This window comes from Megascapheus bottae, chromosome 21 (assembly GCF_031878675.1).
Source record: "Megascapheus bottae isolate mThoBot1 chromosome 21, mThoBot2.hap1, whole genome shotgun sequence".
Classification (NCBI taxonomy): domain Eukaryota; kingdom Metazoa; phylum Chordata; class Mammalia; order Rodentia; family Geomyidae; genus Megascapheus; species Megascapheus bottae.
The window spans coordinates 31121902-31136260 of record NC_143529.1 but is presented as its reverse complement, the minus strand read 5'-3'; the positions used below and the strand labels follow the sequence as shown (position 1 = coordinate 31136260).

Here is a 14359-nt window from a genome sequence, read left to right as displayed (position 1 = left end):
CCCAAGTTGTTTGTATTCAGAGTTATATTTTATAGTTTATTACCTGTGTGTTTAAGATTTTATTTAAAACTGAGTGTTGATGGCTGATACGTGCAATCCTAACTTTCAAGGCTGAGGTCTAGAGAATCAAGGTTCGAAACCAGCCTGGGAAGAACACCTTTCTAGACTCCAAAATAAACCAGTAAAAATCTAGACTGGAAGCATGGCTCAAGTGTTACAGTGCCAGCCAAATAAGTATGAAGCCTTGAGCTCAATCCTTAGTAACAAAAATACACGAAAAAATTTAAAGATTTAATTAAAATTTTAAGCCTTTAGAATTTACAACTGTTCAGCATTCACAAGCATAAATTAAAAAAGAAAATATCTTGGTTTCAGAGATTCAACCACAGAACGCCAGCCACTGCATTGCTCACAAGGAGAAAATGAAGTATGTCTTTGGAGACATTCTTAACCTTCCTGATTCTGTGTCTTCACCTCTTCACCCTCCTTCACTAAACGATGCTTGGGAAGTGTTTACATACTGCCTGCCCCAAGAAATGCCAGCTCTTGTGCTTATGTACTATGATTCTTTAACTCTTGTGTCCTTCCTTTCAGGGCCAGCCAGGACCACTGGGGCCACAGGGTCCCATAGGGTTCCCGGGACCCCCAGGACCCATTGGGATTCCAGGAGAGAAAGGACTGAGGGGTGACGCTGGCACTCCCGGAGCTGTGGGGGAGAAAGGAGACAAGGTGAGTGGCTTCACCAGACATCTCAAGGCACTCCAGGCTTTGTCAAGGAAGTCCAGACTCTGCTGCAGTAACCCCCCTCCACCCCAACCCCAGCCACTGAGCAGAGGGGTGTGTCCTTCTGAACCTTCCCAATGTGTTTAAACCCCTAAGTGTGTGCCTCTGAGCACATGCATTGTTTAGGGGCTTAAAAAAAAAAAAAGCTTTCAGCAAGTTGATAGCTTAAGTCTGTAACCTTAGCTATCCAGGAGGCTTAAATCTGAGGATTTCATGGACAGGAAAGTCCATGAGACTCTTATCTCCAATAAGCTACCAAAATAATCAGAAGTGGCTCAAGTGGCCTTGAGTACCAAAGCTCAAGGACAGTTCCCAGGCTCTGAGTTCAAAGCCCAGGACCAGCACGATAGAACAAAACAAAACAAAATCTTAATGGTTTCTCATGCATTATCACATAAAGTATTTCTTTTTTTAATCACTCAACATTATGATTTAAAGATCATGCTTTATTAATTTCTTCAGGTTGAATGTATCCCTTTAAATCAGTGCATAGTATGCCACTGTATAGTTAAAGCTAGAGCTTATTTCCTGCTGAAAATATGAGATTGTGGCCCAACTCTTGGAATGCTAGTGTACAAACACTGTCCTGTAAGATGCTGCTCATTGTTTATGAGGCCATAGCTCTGAAATGCTGAATTTCTGACTTACACCAAATGGACACCAGAAAATACCAAGGGTTAGTTCTTAAATGATGGCATATTAACTCATCAAAGGAACATCAAGTGATAATGGCCAATAGGAGGTTTCAAATGACTCCTTTAGTACTCATATTCAAGTAAATCAGCTTGCTAATCTAAAAATTCAGTAATGTTTATACTTTTGTCTTATGTGTTTGAATTCTAGGGTCCAACTGGCATTCCAGGATTTCCAGGTTTGGGTGGAATACCTGTAAGTATCCTAGATTTTTCTACTTTTTTAAATATTTTTTTTATTTTTGAAGAAGGGGGAATATTTTTAGAATCCATAAAACAGCATGTTCAAAGAGTGTATATCTCAGGCAAACTTTAATTTTTTATCATGTTCATACATGTACATGTACATGGTAGTACATAGTACATGGAAGGGTTGTTGTATTTTATAAAATAATCACCTAACCATTACAGTTTGCTCAGTCAGTAAGGGCTTCAAATAGATTAGGGGAAAAAATTCATAATCAATTAGCAAATCCAAATTCAGTAAGCTATACTGTCAGATCATCACAGCATTCTGGAAATAAAGTATCTTCTTAATGAAACTTATTTTCTGGTAGATTCTAACATTGATAGCATAGTTCAGATTTCCACTTTTAATATAAACATTAAATGGGAGGGGCCAGAAGTGTGGCCTAGTTGTAGAGTGCTTACAAAGCATGCACAAAGCCCTGGGTTCAATTTTTTGGTACCACAGATAGGAAAGCCGGAAGTGGTGCTGTGGCTCCAGTGGTAGAGCTCTAGTCTTGGGAAAGCTCAAGGACTATGCCCAGGTTCTGAGTTCAAGCACCAGGACTGGCAAAAAATAATAGGGGAATGGAAGGCTTTATAGAAATTGCCTCTTAAATCTCCCAAAATAATCCAAACTACATTAATGCAAATTTGAATGCATGGCATGAGCTGTCACTTCCTGTTTCCTATGAAACATTGCATTTTTAGGCAGGGAAGGAAGTTGCATAAACTGAAATGTGTTAGCATGTAAATTACTGTGGCCAGAATTTGAAACCCACATCATATACACTTGTTAGGGGTTTTACTGCAATAAATCAATCGATCGATAGATAAATAAATAAATTGCCTCACTTGTTTTCTGCAGGGGCACCCAGGGCCTCCTGGATCAAGAGGGAAACCTGGCTTGAATGGCTACAATGGATCAAGAGGTGACCCGGGATTTCCAGGAGAAAGGGGAGCACCCGGCCCAGGAGGCTTCCCCGTAAGACACCCACAGGGCAGTTGATTAGGAAAAGGCTGGCATGTTTAAAAGCAGAGTTAATGCAAAAGTACCTGGACTTGGCGAAGTCAAGGAGGGCAGCTGGAGGAGGTGGTTCCAGTGGGCAGGTCTTGAATGCGTAAGGCTTTGCAGACTACTGAAGAGATGTGATTTTCTTTGCTGTGTCCTGCAGACACTGATGCTTTCAAGGAAGAAAGCAACATGATTGCATTGATATTTCATTAACTTATCTCCATACAGAGAATGGATAGCAAGGGAAAGGAGCAGGGAGGCCAGCTAGCAAAACAAATGAGGGTTTATGTCAGAGTGTTCCAGGAAAGTCAAGCAGAAAGGTGTTTGTTGTCATGGTTGTAGGAGTGGAACTCCCCCAGCATGGGGGTCCACAAAGTCAGGCAGGTGCTCTTGTAGTAACCACAGCCTCTCACCCCATATGGAGACACCAGCAAATGGTCAGGCTTCTGCTCTCCTTGCTTGGAAGTGGCAGTGGAATGGCCACACAGGGGGCCTCTTATCCAGTCTGTGTTCTGTCTCCTAGATGGAACTCATCTTCCACACCTTCAGAGGTCTCCTCATCCTCTTCCTACTTGATTTTCACAACATGGTCTCACCATGCAGCCTACCCACCCTGTCCTTGCCTGTATGCTCTTCCTGCCTTGGCCTCTTGAGGGCTGGGACTCCAGCCATGTGCCATCACACCAGCCCAAGCTTGTTCTGCTTTGTGGTTTGTTTGCTTGTTTTAGTAAGTCTCTATTCTTAACAGTTAACACTATCTAGCACTTTAAGATACATTTACTGTTCTGTTCTTTGGTTTTGGTTTTCTTTTAAAACAAAAATGGATGCTCCTTTATACCTTCTTTTTCTACACTGTATATGTCCACTAATTCTTTCTCTTCTCTTCGAAAGAGATTTTCAGTGGCTTTTTTTTTCAGTCCTTTCCCTTCTCTTGTTAAATATCACTCTTCAGATTATTTCTACCATTGGAGTTATCCTGTTGTTCTACATCTGTGAGGAATAGATCTGGATACAGCACACTCACAGATTTTCCAACTCCCCCCTCCACACACACACACACACACACACACACACACACACACACACACACACACACTTTCAGTCATCTTTCATTTGTAAAAGATTTTTCAACCACTTGAGGCTCTCAGACTCAACCATTGCACAGTTCTGATGCAGCCTGGTGGACATATGTATCTTCAACTCCTTAAGTTTGATAGAACCTATTTCTGCAGAGTCGGTACATTCTCCACCGCAGGCTTTTAGTCAGCAGACAGCACGGAGCCATGACGGCACGCTGGAATGGCATGATGGTCTCCTGAATCATTTGACACTGGAACACTGCTAACTTTTCATGTAATGTGAAAATGGCTGAAAAAAATTCCTACTGTTCTGTGAGCTTTTGCACACACACACACACACACACACACACACACGCTCACATGTGCACAAAATAGCTGTGCACTAACCAATCATAGCTTCGAAAGAACTGATAGGACCAATCAAGGCTCATGACTGGCCTCTTATTTATGTAGCAATTCATGGGTCAGCGAGCTAACAGTGATGTTGGTATTTGATGTCATTGCTCAACTGATTCAGTTGGAATTGGAACTGAAGTGCAAACCATGTTGTTGGAAGACTGATATTATTTAACTGTGGGACAGAAATTCATGCAGATTAGATTGGTAGGGAATTAGCACTAGCTGCAGGAGCTGATTTGATGTGAGTGCAATTTTCTAAGAGTCTGGCACTCTCTGCCTGAGCTACTTTGAAGTGTGTCATATATGGAGAAGACAGAAAGTTTAGGTGGCAACCAAGTGAAAATACATTAAAATATTAAGTAGGAGATTAAGATGAGACACAGGAAAGCCTTGGAAGAGTACATTGAGCTATTTCATTTACTTTTTAAAGATAACCTAAGCCAGTTCATACAGCTATATACAGAAACCTCCTAAGAGGAGAATGTCATATTTTTAAAAGCTAATTTTACAAAGGATGTAAAAGTTCTCTTTGGAATGTAAATGCTGAAATGTACATGTGGTTCTCTTTTTACTATTTCTAGAGTATGAATTAAAACAATAAAGTTGGGCATTTTTAAGAATAATGCCTAAGCATTTCTGTTGAAAAATTCATAAACATCTATATATCAGTGGCTACTCTGCCTTGGGGATCCCTAAACAGATACAGCTAAATGTCGAGTAAATGTGTATGAAGATATTAGGATGATAAACCTCTACCAGGATAATGGGTACAAAGGTAGTTTTATTGTTGACTAATATTTCATATAGAAAAAAGTATTCCACAATAATAACATAGTTTGTCCACTTAAGTACATATGTTATTTTCAGGGCCTTCCTGGAGAACGTGGTGAAAAAGGAAATTCAGTATTCATTGATGGTGCCATTAAAGGCATTCAGGTAAGGGTTATGTCACTCCTAAGTTTCTTTTTTTCCCCCTCTAAGTGGTACACCCTGCAGGAAACACATGGACAGGAGTTTCCTGTGAAGTGGCAGTCAGATGCATTTTGTCATCACCTGGACATAGTGAGATGGGTATCTACTTGGTGTGTGAAGACACTCGCTTCCCTCATTATAGCTGTAGCAGCACAGCACCTCCAGCTGTTCAGAGTTGCAAGGACACATTTATTTCAAGGTTTCTCAAGCTCTTCACTACCTGGGGTTTGGCTACATTCTGAGCATTGAGAATGTCCAGGCTTGTAGGGCTAGCCTTAGCCTCCTCTCAGGAGGAGATACAGCTTTCCTCTCCCCCCACCAATAATGTCACCAGGTATTAACAAATATTCCCTAGGGGATAAACCACCCCTTGGTGTCAACTACTGATTTCTAACATTTATATGTGCCACCTAGTATGGAAAAGTTAACACTGAAGAACTAGAAAATTCTCGGAACTTTCTGGCACTCTTTTGAAGGAATGCTTTTGTGATTTAAGCAGGGGAAGATATACAAAAAGTATTCAAAAATAAGATCTTCAGGGGCCACTTCATCTCAACATGAGAAGCCACATATAAACCATCTACAAGGGGGATGAGTAGAAAAGAAAGGAGAAATAGTCCATTTTCAAGATGCTTTTTTTTCCTCTTAAGAATAAAGTGAGTTATAGCTTGTTTCTCTGAGAGCCTAAGTTCTGTGCCATTGGAAGTAGGCACAGCTGAGTGCAGTATTTGTACATGGCACCTGTACAAATTTATACAAGCCCAAAAGCAAGAACTACAGCTGTTACTATAACTGCAATGATATTTTAATAAATGCAATATCCCAGAGTCATTCTAGGAACCAATATGGCATATTGGGAAGACTGTCCCTTGCTAACAAGAATGACCCTAAACTGTTCACTTGACCTCTCTGAGTCTCATGTTCCTTATATATGAAAGAAAATAATACTTATTCCAGCCTCTTCTTAGTGTTTTTAAGATAACTTGTTACAATAATTCAAATGGAAAACTATAAGCACTTAATATGGTCATTTCTTTTTGTAGAAAACAGGTGTGGTAAAAAAAAAAGTAGATAATAAGAAAAGTTACAATAAAATAATAGAAAAATGAGAAAAATGAAGAAGATAGAAGTGATAGAAGGGAAAGATAAAAATGAGATAGAGAGAGAGAGAGAGAGAGAGAGAGAGAGAGGGAATTTCTTATCCTATGCCTAAACAGTATCTCTAATAAAAAAAGAACTAGTCTGTGGCTCAATCATCTTTCAGAAAAACATCTAAGTGGAACAGATCTTAGGGTTCAAAAGACCAATCTGTATTTCATTTTCTGTGATTGTGGTAGAATATTCTTTTTAAGAGTCCTCATGTGCTTCACATGTATCTAGGTAACTATTACAAAAAGCAAAAAAACAAAATAAGTGTCTGCAAATAGGCAGCATTTTAGATGGGAAGGTGAAATGGTATAGCTACTGTAGAAAAAAATGGGGTAATCCTTCAAAATACTAAATATAAGATTACTGTACAACTCAGGAATTTCACTTTTGAGTATATAACTAAAACAAGCAGAGGCACATACAGAGCACTATCAACTCACGTTCACAGTAGCCAAATATAGAAGTTGGGCTGTGGTTTGTCAGCTGACGGATAAATAAGCCAAAGAATAAAATGTAGGTCTTTCCATATAAATGAACATTATTCAGCTTTTCAAAAAGATGGAAATTCTGATATATGCAACAATATATATGAAACTGGATGACACTTAAGTGCAATAGCCCAATTACAAAAGACAGACACAGGAGATAAATAGGAAACAAGAAAGAGAGCCATGGAAGAGACAAGAGAAAAGAAGTGAGATTGAAGAGGAATGCTTAATTTTAATTATGTTCTAAAACCTAAGTGCCAGTGATTAGATACAGAGATTCCCTTCTTAAATACTTATTTGTTAAACATGACATTTGAAATAGGATGTAAAAATCAATGTTAATAAATGCTTTAATTTAAAAAAAGTATGGAGACTTTCTTATCTTAACCCTAAACTGATCTTTAATAAGAATGCATACCAGATTCCACTGGCCTTAATTTCCTAGAATTTTCATATTCAGAGATGATGACTGCTAAAGTAACTGGGGATTGGGGATTAATATAGTATTTTATTTATTTATGCATTTATTTATAATCTTTAAGTAGCTGTTGCCATTTAGTATAGCAGTTTATGAATATAATATATCATGATCCGTGTTACCCCTTCCAGGATACTCACCCATTCCTCCCCTCCCCATTCTTCCCCTCACTCTTCTTAACTTTGTAAGGTATACATTGGATTCTTGTCTTCATTTTCCTCATCTTCTCCTCTTCATTTCCTGTTGACCTCACGCCACCTCTTTCAAGTAACCACTTCTTTGATGTTTTATTTTGCTTAACTTTGTTTTTTTTTTTCATTTCTAAAGAGTTATATCATTTGAGATCTCCCTTGACTCTGTCATGTTTCAGTAGAGTTTCCACTGGGGAGATGAAGACATTGTGTAGATGGCTGTTGTTCTTGGTTGAACAACATTGTGAATGACCTGAATGCCACAGAAATTACTATAAACTCAAAAGTGTTAGAAGACTACATTTTTAGCCTATATCTAAGTCACATGAGAGAACAAGAGAAGCTGCATGGCTTCGCCTGGTAGAGCAGTTAAGTCTCAGCTGTCACAAGCCTCAGATGTAGACAGTTAAGGTGTGAGGAACTCGCCCCACAGATTTCTTGACATCATTCTAGGGTAGCCCAAAGGAGCAAGACTAGAGAATTCGGAATAATTTAAACTGACAAACTCTCATCTCCATTCTATTTTGTCATGACTTCCAATCACTTTGCTGTGGTCTCCACTGAGTAGATGATCTGGGCCTATGAATGCAGGAAAATCACATTCACTGTTAATTCTCATCATGGAAAATGGAACAAATCACACCACTAGAAGAGTCCAAATGATTCCTGTGCCTATTTTTTTTTCATTTCTTTCACATGATCCATAGTTTCAGAAAGTTGTCTTGTTCTTGTCAAACAATGTACTGTTCTTATTGCAGGGAGACCCAGGGGACCCTGGACAGCCCGGCTTTCCTGTAAGTCTTCCAAGCAGGTCTTGTGCTTTGACTTCCTATTCCAATAGTCCCACGTCTACAGTAGATTTTAAACCCAGCAGCAATGGATGCATAGTTTATGAGGTCTACCTAATAGGAAACAAGAGTGTAGTTCCTTTTTTCAAAAAGGATTGAGAATTTCAAGAGAATGGAAATGATAGGTGATAACATAGCTTGCATGAACCAAAGCAGGATTCAAAGCTAAGTTTTTACAGTTAGCCACATCTTGCTTTCTCTTTCTATCGTGTGTGTGTGTGTGTGTGTGTGTGTGTGTGTGTGTGTGTGTGTGTGTGTGACAGAGAGAGAGAAAAAGAGAGGGGGAGGGAGAGAGCTGGGGCTTGTACACTTGGCACTGGCACTGCCCCTTAGCTTTGTATACTCTGCTGGTGGCAAAGCACTTAAGCCACAGCTCTACTTTGGAATTACAGATGTTAGCCACCGGCATTGTGTCTCTTAATGGTTATGTGGCGTTGCTCAGGTATGTGTAGAGCCTTTCTACTTTCCTCAGTATAGGAAAGTATGTCTGCTTGTGACTATACATGTGCATAGGTAGATTCAGCCTATGGGTGTTGGAAAGAGAAGACATTTTGCTCTTTCTGTACTTTTTTGGCCTGCCAAATCAGTGACCATATACCATATCTGATATTTTGCCTGCCTTCCTGTAACTTGTAATTCATCAATTAGATGATTCTCCCCAATGTTTTTGAGATTGGAAATGAAAGCAATTTTGCCTCCGATTGGTTAGTCTATCATTTTATTTTGTGATTTCTGGATATTGACAAGATGGCTTCCTTGGGTTGCTTTCCTTATTGCTGCTGAGGTTCAGCCCCATGTAATAGATGAGTTGACTTTGATGTTGCTGAGGCAATGAGCATGAGTTCCTCACCCTAGAGAAGGCAGCTCATTACACACAAACCATTTGATCCGGGCAGTCAAGCAAGAGTTTCTCTCCCTCCGGGCACCCTTGCTATGTTTTATTTTAATCCTTTTAATATATTACAGATTGTCATAAATTTATGAAATTTAGCTAGCAGCAGTTTTCTCTGGTTAATTTTTTCTTTTCACAGTACAGGAGTTGGACCTTGGCCGCTCTTTGCTAGGCTGACCCCCTTAGCCTGAACCCATGCCTCTAGCCTTGCTGCTAGCTGGTTTTTTTGAGGATGGAGTCTAGCAAACCTCCTCCCCAAGCCTGGCCTAGAACTGTGGGATCTTACAGATCTCAACTGCCTAAGTGGCTAGGTCTACATGTGGGAAAGACTAGCACCCAATTCATGTTTCCTTTCATCTTAACCTTTACTGTGACATATTTACTTATTAGTTTTTAAAGTCTACAATTCTCTGGGTTATCACATCAGGGTTTGTCAGATCTACAAGAGTTAAGGCCCTCCCAGCCCTGGGCTTCCCCAGTTGAGCACAGGGCGGGGGGGGGGGGGACTAATTGATTTGGAGCTTTTAATCCACCTGGGATTACATGGGGCTTTATTGTGAATGGAGATTATCATTTCTAATGTACTGACTTTGTCCTGTCCAGGGCCCTAGGGGTACACCAGGACCAGTGGGGGCCCGGGGCTACCCCGGTGCAGCCGGGCTCATGGTGAGTGTGACACTGAGAACACTATGTCTAGTACCCCAGCGTGAACCTTTGGGAACAGGGGAAAGGCAGAAGGGCATCACTGGGTCAGGCACTTGTAGCCCCTATGAATGTTCATAATCTGAGGAGTCTGCCCACCCCCACTTTATCGGTAGGAATCTATCTTCATACACAGGTCTCTCCAGGAAAAAGCCACTGAAGATTGATTTCCACAGTCCAGTAACACCTCCATGCTGAGAAGTCATGATCAGAGATCCGTCGTGTACTTCTTTTTAACACTGAAGTATATGTGTTCATGGATAGAAGTTTGATATTTGGACACACAAAACAACGTGAAACCATGAAATGCTGGCAGTTAACATACCAAGAATCTCACACATTTTTCTTTATGTCAGAAGCATTTAAAATTCCTCTTTTGAGCCATCTTAAACTATACAATAAACTACTGTTGATGGTCATCTCCTTCTGTGCAATGGAAGACCGGATGCAAAGTCTCCCAAATGAAGTTTTGTACACAGTAACCAACCATGCTTGCTAACTCTCTCCTCTCCAACCTTCCTGGTGTCTGCTGGCCACTTTTCTAGTCTAGTCTAGTCTGTTCTTCCTACTGCTGTGAGATCAATTTGTTAAAGTTTTTGCATAGGAGAGATAAGATATTGTGCGTATTTTCAAGTCAAGTGCTTCTGAAATAGTAACTTGAGACAGCCCATGAAGACACATCCAGATATCTATGGCTGATTATTTGTTTATGTATTTATGTATTTATTTTGCCATTGATTTAGGGACCTCCAGGTCTTCCTGGCAGCCCAGGGTTGAAGGTAAGTTGGGATATAAAAACACAGCGCATGCTCGTGGAAAGAGGTGGCAATGGATGCTGTCAGAATTCTGTCTTTCCCCTCATCAGATGTTCTAGGTATTTGAGTGAACTGCAGTGAATTGATTGCATAGATAGAGTTTCTCATTTTCTACTGCTTTTTAAAGATGTTTTGAAGGCAATTCGATTGATTTTCTTCTCTTTTTCAGGGCAATCCTGGTGTGGGTGTGAAAGGGCAAAGGGGAGAGCCGGTAAGGAATCACCTTGCTCAGAGATGCAGTTTTGGAGCTTGTGCACAGTCCTGGAGTGGGGGCCATTTGGGCTATTATTTAGCTGTGTTTATAATCTGGCTACCTCCCAACTTGATGGCTGAGAACTTTTCTCTCTGCTTAATTTATGGCACCATTTCCACATGGCAAAAAAAATGAGGCAGCATTTCTGATAATATATCCAGAGTAATCATTTGTTTAAAGTGCTGGATTGTAAAAAAAAAAAATAAATAAAGTGCTGGATTGTTTCATCCAGTCTCACCAGTTTCATCACAGACATTTCATATCATCTCCCTCCACCTATCTTTCCTGTCTCCTCCTCACTCTCTTGCTCTATGGTCCTTTCTATGGAAGCCTGAGAGTAAGGATAAAATCTTAATAAGTGAGCGAGCCAGGTACCTCATTCTTGTAACTCCAGCTACTCAGGAGGCTGAGATCTGAGAATCATGATTCAAAGCTTGGCTGGCGAAGAAAAGTCTGTGAGATTCTTATCTTCAATTAACCACCAAAAGCCCAGAAGTGGTAGAATGTTAGCCTTGAGGAAAAAAAAGTCTCAGGGACAGCTCCTACGTACTGAATTCAAGTCCTAGGACATGTGCATGCATGCGTGCATGGACACACACACACACACACACACACACAATGAGTGAAAATGATAGGTTATCCAAATATAATTAATTCAGTATCCAATGGGAAATAAGTGACTATCAATAGCCATTAGAAATAGACATGAAGTCTCTATTCTGTGCCAAGCTAGACTTGCCACTGAGCATGGCCACTTAACAAGATAGGCAGACTGGTACTCACTCACATAAAGTTCCCTCTGAGGGGGTCTGACTGAGGGACCATCACAATCTTATGATGTGTTATTTGACAGGCATTAAAAGCATCAGGACTTTGAAAAAGATTTAGTATAATTGGAAAATCCCCACAAATATAATTTAAAAATAAAATAAAGGGCCGGGAGTTTGGCCTAATGGTAGAGTGCTTGCCTAGCATGCATGAAGACCCGGGTTTGATTCCTCAGTACCATGTACATAGAAAAAAGCTGGAAGTGGTGTTGCGGCTCAAGTGGTAAAGCATTAGTCTTGAAGAAAGCCCAAGGACAGTGCCCAGGCCCTGAGTTCAAGCTCTAGGACTGTCAAAAAAATAAAATAAAATAAAATAAAAAATATCCTTCATATTTTACATTATGCTTATATATTTACTAGGCAGTTTTCTGATATCCACACATGCATACATATCTGTATCTTTAGTTTTTTATCTTTAATATCTTTAGTTGTCCTTTAGTTACAAACAGTAGGATTACTATGAAGGGTATGAGTTTTTTAACTTTCAGTGTTTGAACTACGTTCTTCAAAGCCCTTTTTGTTTTTAAGGGTTTTGTTGAGAAATGTTATTCTGATGAGTTTCCTACTGTAAGTTACAAGATTTCACTTTATTACAACTTTCAGTATTCTTTCCTTGTTCTCTGTGCTTATTACATATTGTGGAAAGGTCCATTTTATTTTTACTTTATAATTTTATTAACTTGAAGTAGGTGTACAGAGAAATTTTATTTTAACATGTTAGTATATGAATACAATATATCATCATTCCCTACCCTATCCATCTCCTCAATTCTCTTAATACCACACACACACACACACACACACACACACACACACACACACACACTCTTTCTTCCACTCTTCCTCTCATTTGTCTATCTTTCTCCTCTTGAGAGAGGTCCCTTTCTGATCTTGGCTATTGGGTGTTCTTAAAGCTTCTTATACTTTGATGGGTTTCTTTTCTTCAAAACTGGGGACTTGTTCTGCTACTTCTCTGTTGAATATTTTCTATGGCTTTAGTCACCATCTCTTCACCTTCATATATGTCCATTATTTTTTTTCCTGGTCTTCTGTGCTTGAACTCAGGGTCTAGGTGCTGTCCCTGAGCAGTTTTTCCTTAAGGCTAACATTCTACCACTTTGAACCACAGCTCCATTTCCATGCCCTTGATTTCTAAGTTTTAGTAGATTCCCAAAGTACTTACAAATTCCCTGTATTTCTTTAATACTTTTCTATTATTCTACTATGTCGACTCTATCTCCAAACCCTAAATTTATGAGTTTTATTTCATCCACTGTGACCGAGAACCTCTCCAATTTATTTTTGAGATTTCAATTTGAGTCATTTTAATTTTTAATTTTATTGTTGGGGTGATGTATCGAGGAGTTACAGTTACATTCATCGGGTAGTGGATATATTACTTCTTGAACCTTGTTACCGCTTCCCATGTTTTTCTCCCACTTTCCCTCCCCTTACCTCTTCTCAATCATCTTGTTTTTCCCCTTCCCTTCCCTATTTCAAATAAACAAATAAACATATATACAGTATACCAGGTACCAAAGTCAGATACAGTAACAACATGAGATAAACGCTAGGGAGAAAAAGAGAGAAAAGAAATAACTTCACAGAGTACATTAAGAATAACAATCACAAAGATAAACCACTTTTTCCATATCAGTTTGATTATTTTTCAGGATTTTTCTCTCTTAGTTTAGGTATGTTTTCACGCGTTTCACTGAAGTACATTTATGTTTACTTCATTCGTATGTTCGTACATGTCTTCTTTGATCTCGTTTAGCTATATTCTTTGTGCTTATCCAAATGTTTATTTTTATATACTTGGTATTTATTTAACTTCTTATCTGTATTTTATTATTCCTTTAATCATTTTTGTATCGTCTTTGATTCTGAGTGGTTGCTTACTAATATCCACTTTCAATTCATTGACTGTTCTGAGCTTAGACAAGTCATGATAAAAATGTCTCTACCTCCCTGTTATGCTGGCCCATTGTACATTTATTGGTTTTGGAAGCATCATATTTCTTTGCTTTCTAATATTTCTTGTGTTTCTATGTGGGAATTTGTTCATTTGAAGACAATTTGTAGTCTGAAGTCCTTCTGTTCAGCCATTCTGTATGTTCTCATAGGACTGGGTTTTGGCTGGATTGCTGTGCTGTTTCTCTTCTCTGGTGTGTCAGTGTACCTTAGTTCTAATAAATTCATGAATTCAAAGCCAGACCAGATATTTATAAACAATAATATGCTATCAGTAACTTTATCTACATAATGCATGTTGTATATATACATGTGTATATATGTATATATACATATACATGCATGTATGTACACATATATATGCATGCACTACTATGATTTAAACTCAGATTCTCTTGATTGTTAGATGGTAGGGTCTCCTTTCTGCATGGGCATGTGCTGGCACTGTGATCTACCTACTATAGATTTCCTGACAACACTGGGATGGCAGAGGCTCTCCATCACATCCTGCTTCCCTCTGTGAGATAAAGTCTCAGGAACATTTTCTTTTTTTTGGGGGGGGGCGTCAAGGGAGGAG

General features: G+C 39.3%; 1 protein-coding gene across 1 annotated transcript in view; it reads left to right on the top strand.

Annotated features, from left to right (window-relative positions):
• Col4a4 (collagen type IV alpha 4 chain) overlaps positions 1-14359 on the top strand; it is a 101317-nt gene that overhangs the window by 19440 nt on the left and 67518 nt on the right. The window contains exons 4-11 of the mRNA XM_090354940.1: positions 595-729; positions 1627-1671; positions 2569-2685; positions 5061-5129; positions 8230-8265; positions 9815-9877; positions 10657-10692; positions 10898-10939. Of these exons, the coding sequence (XP_090211066.1) occupies positions 595-729; positions 1627-1671; positions 2569-2685; positions 5061-5129; positions 8230-8265; positions 9815-9877; positions 10657-10692; positions 10898-10939 (543 nt within the window). The remainder of the gene's footprint in view (positions 1-594; positions 730-1626; positions 1672-2568; positions 2686-5060; positions 5130-8229; positions 8266-9814; positions 9878-10656; positions 10693-10897; positions 10940-14359) is intronic.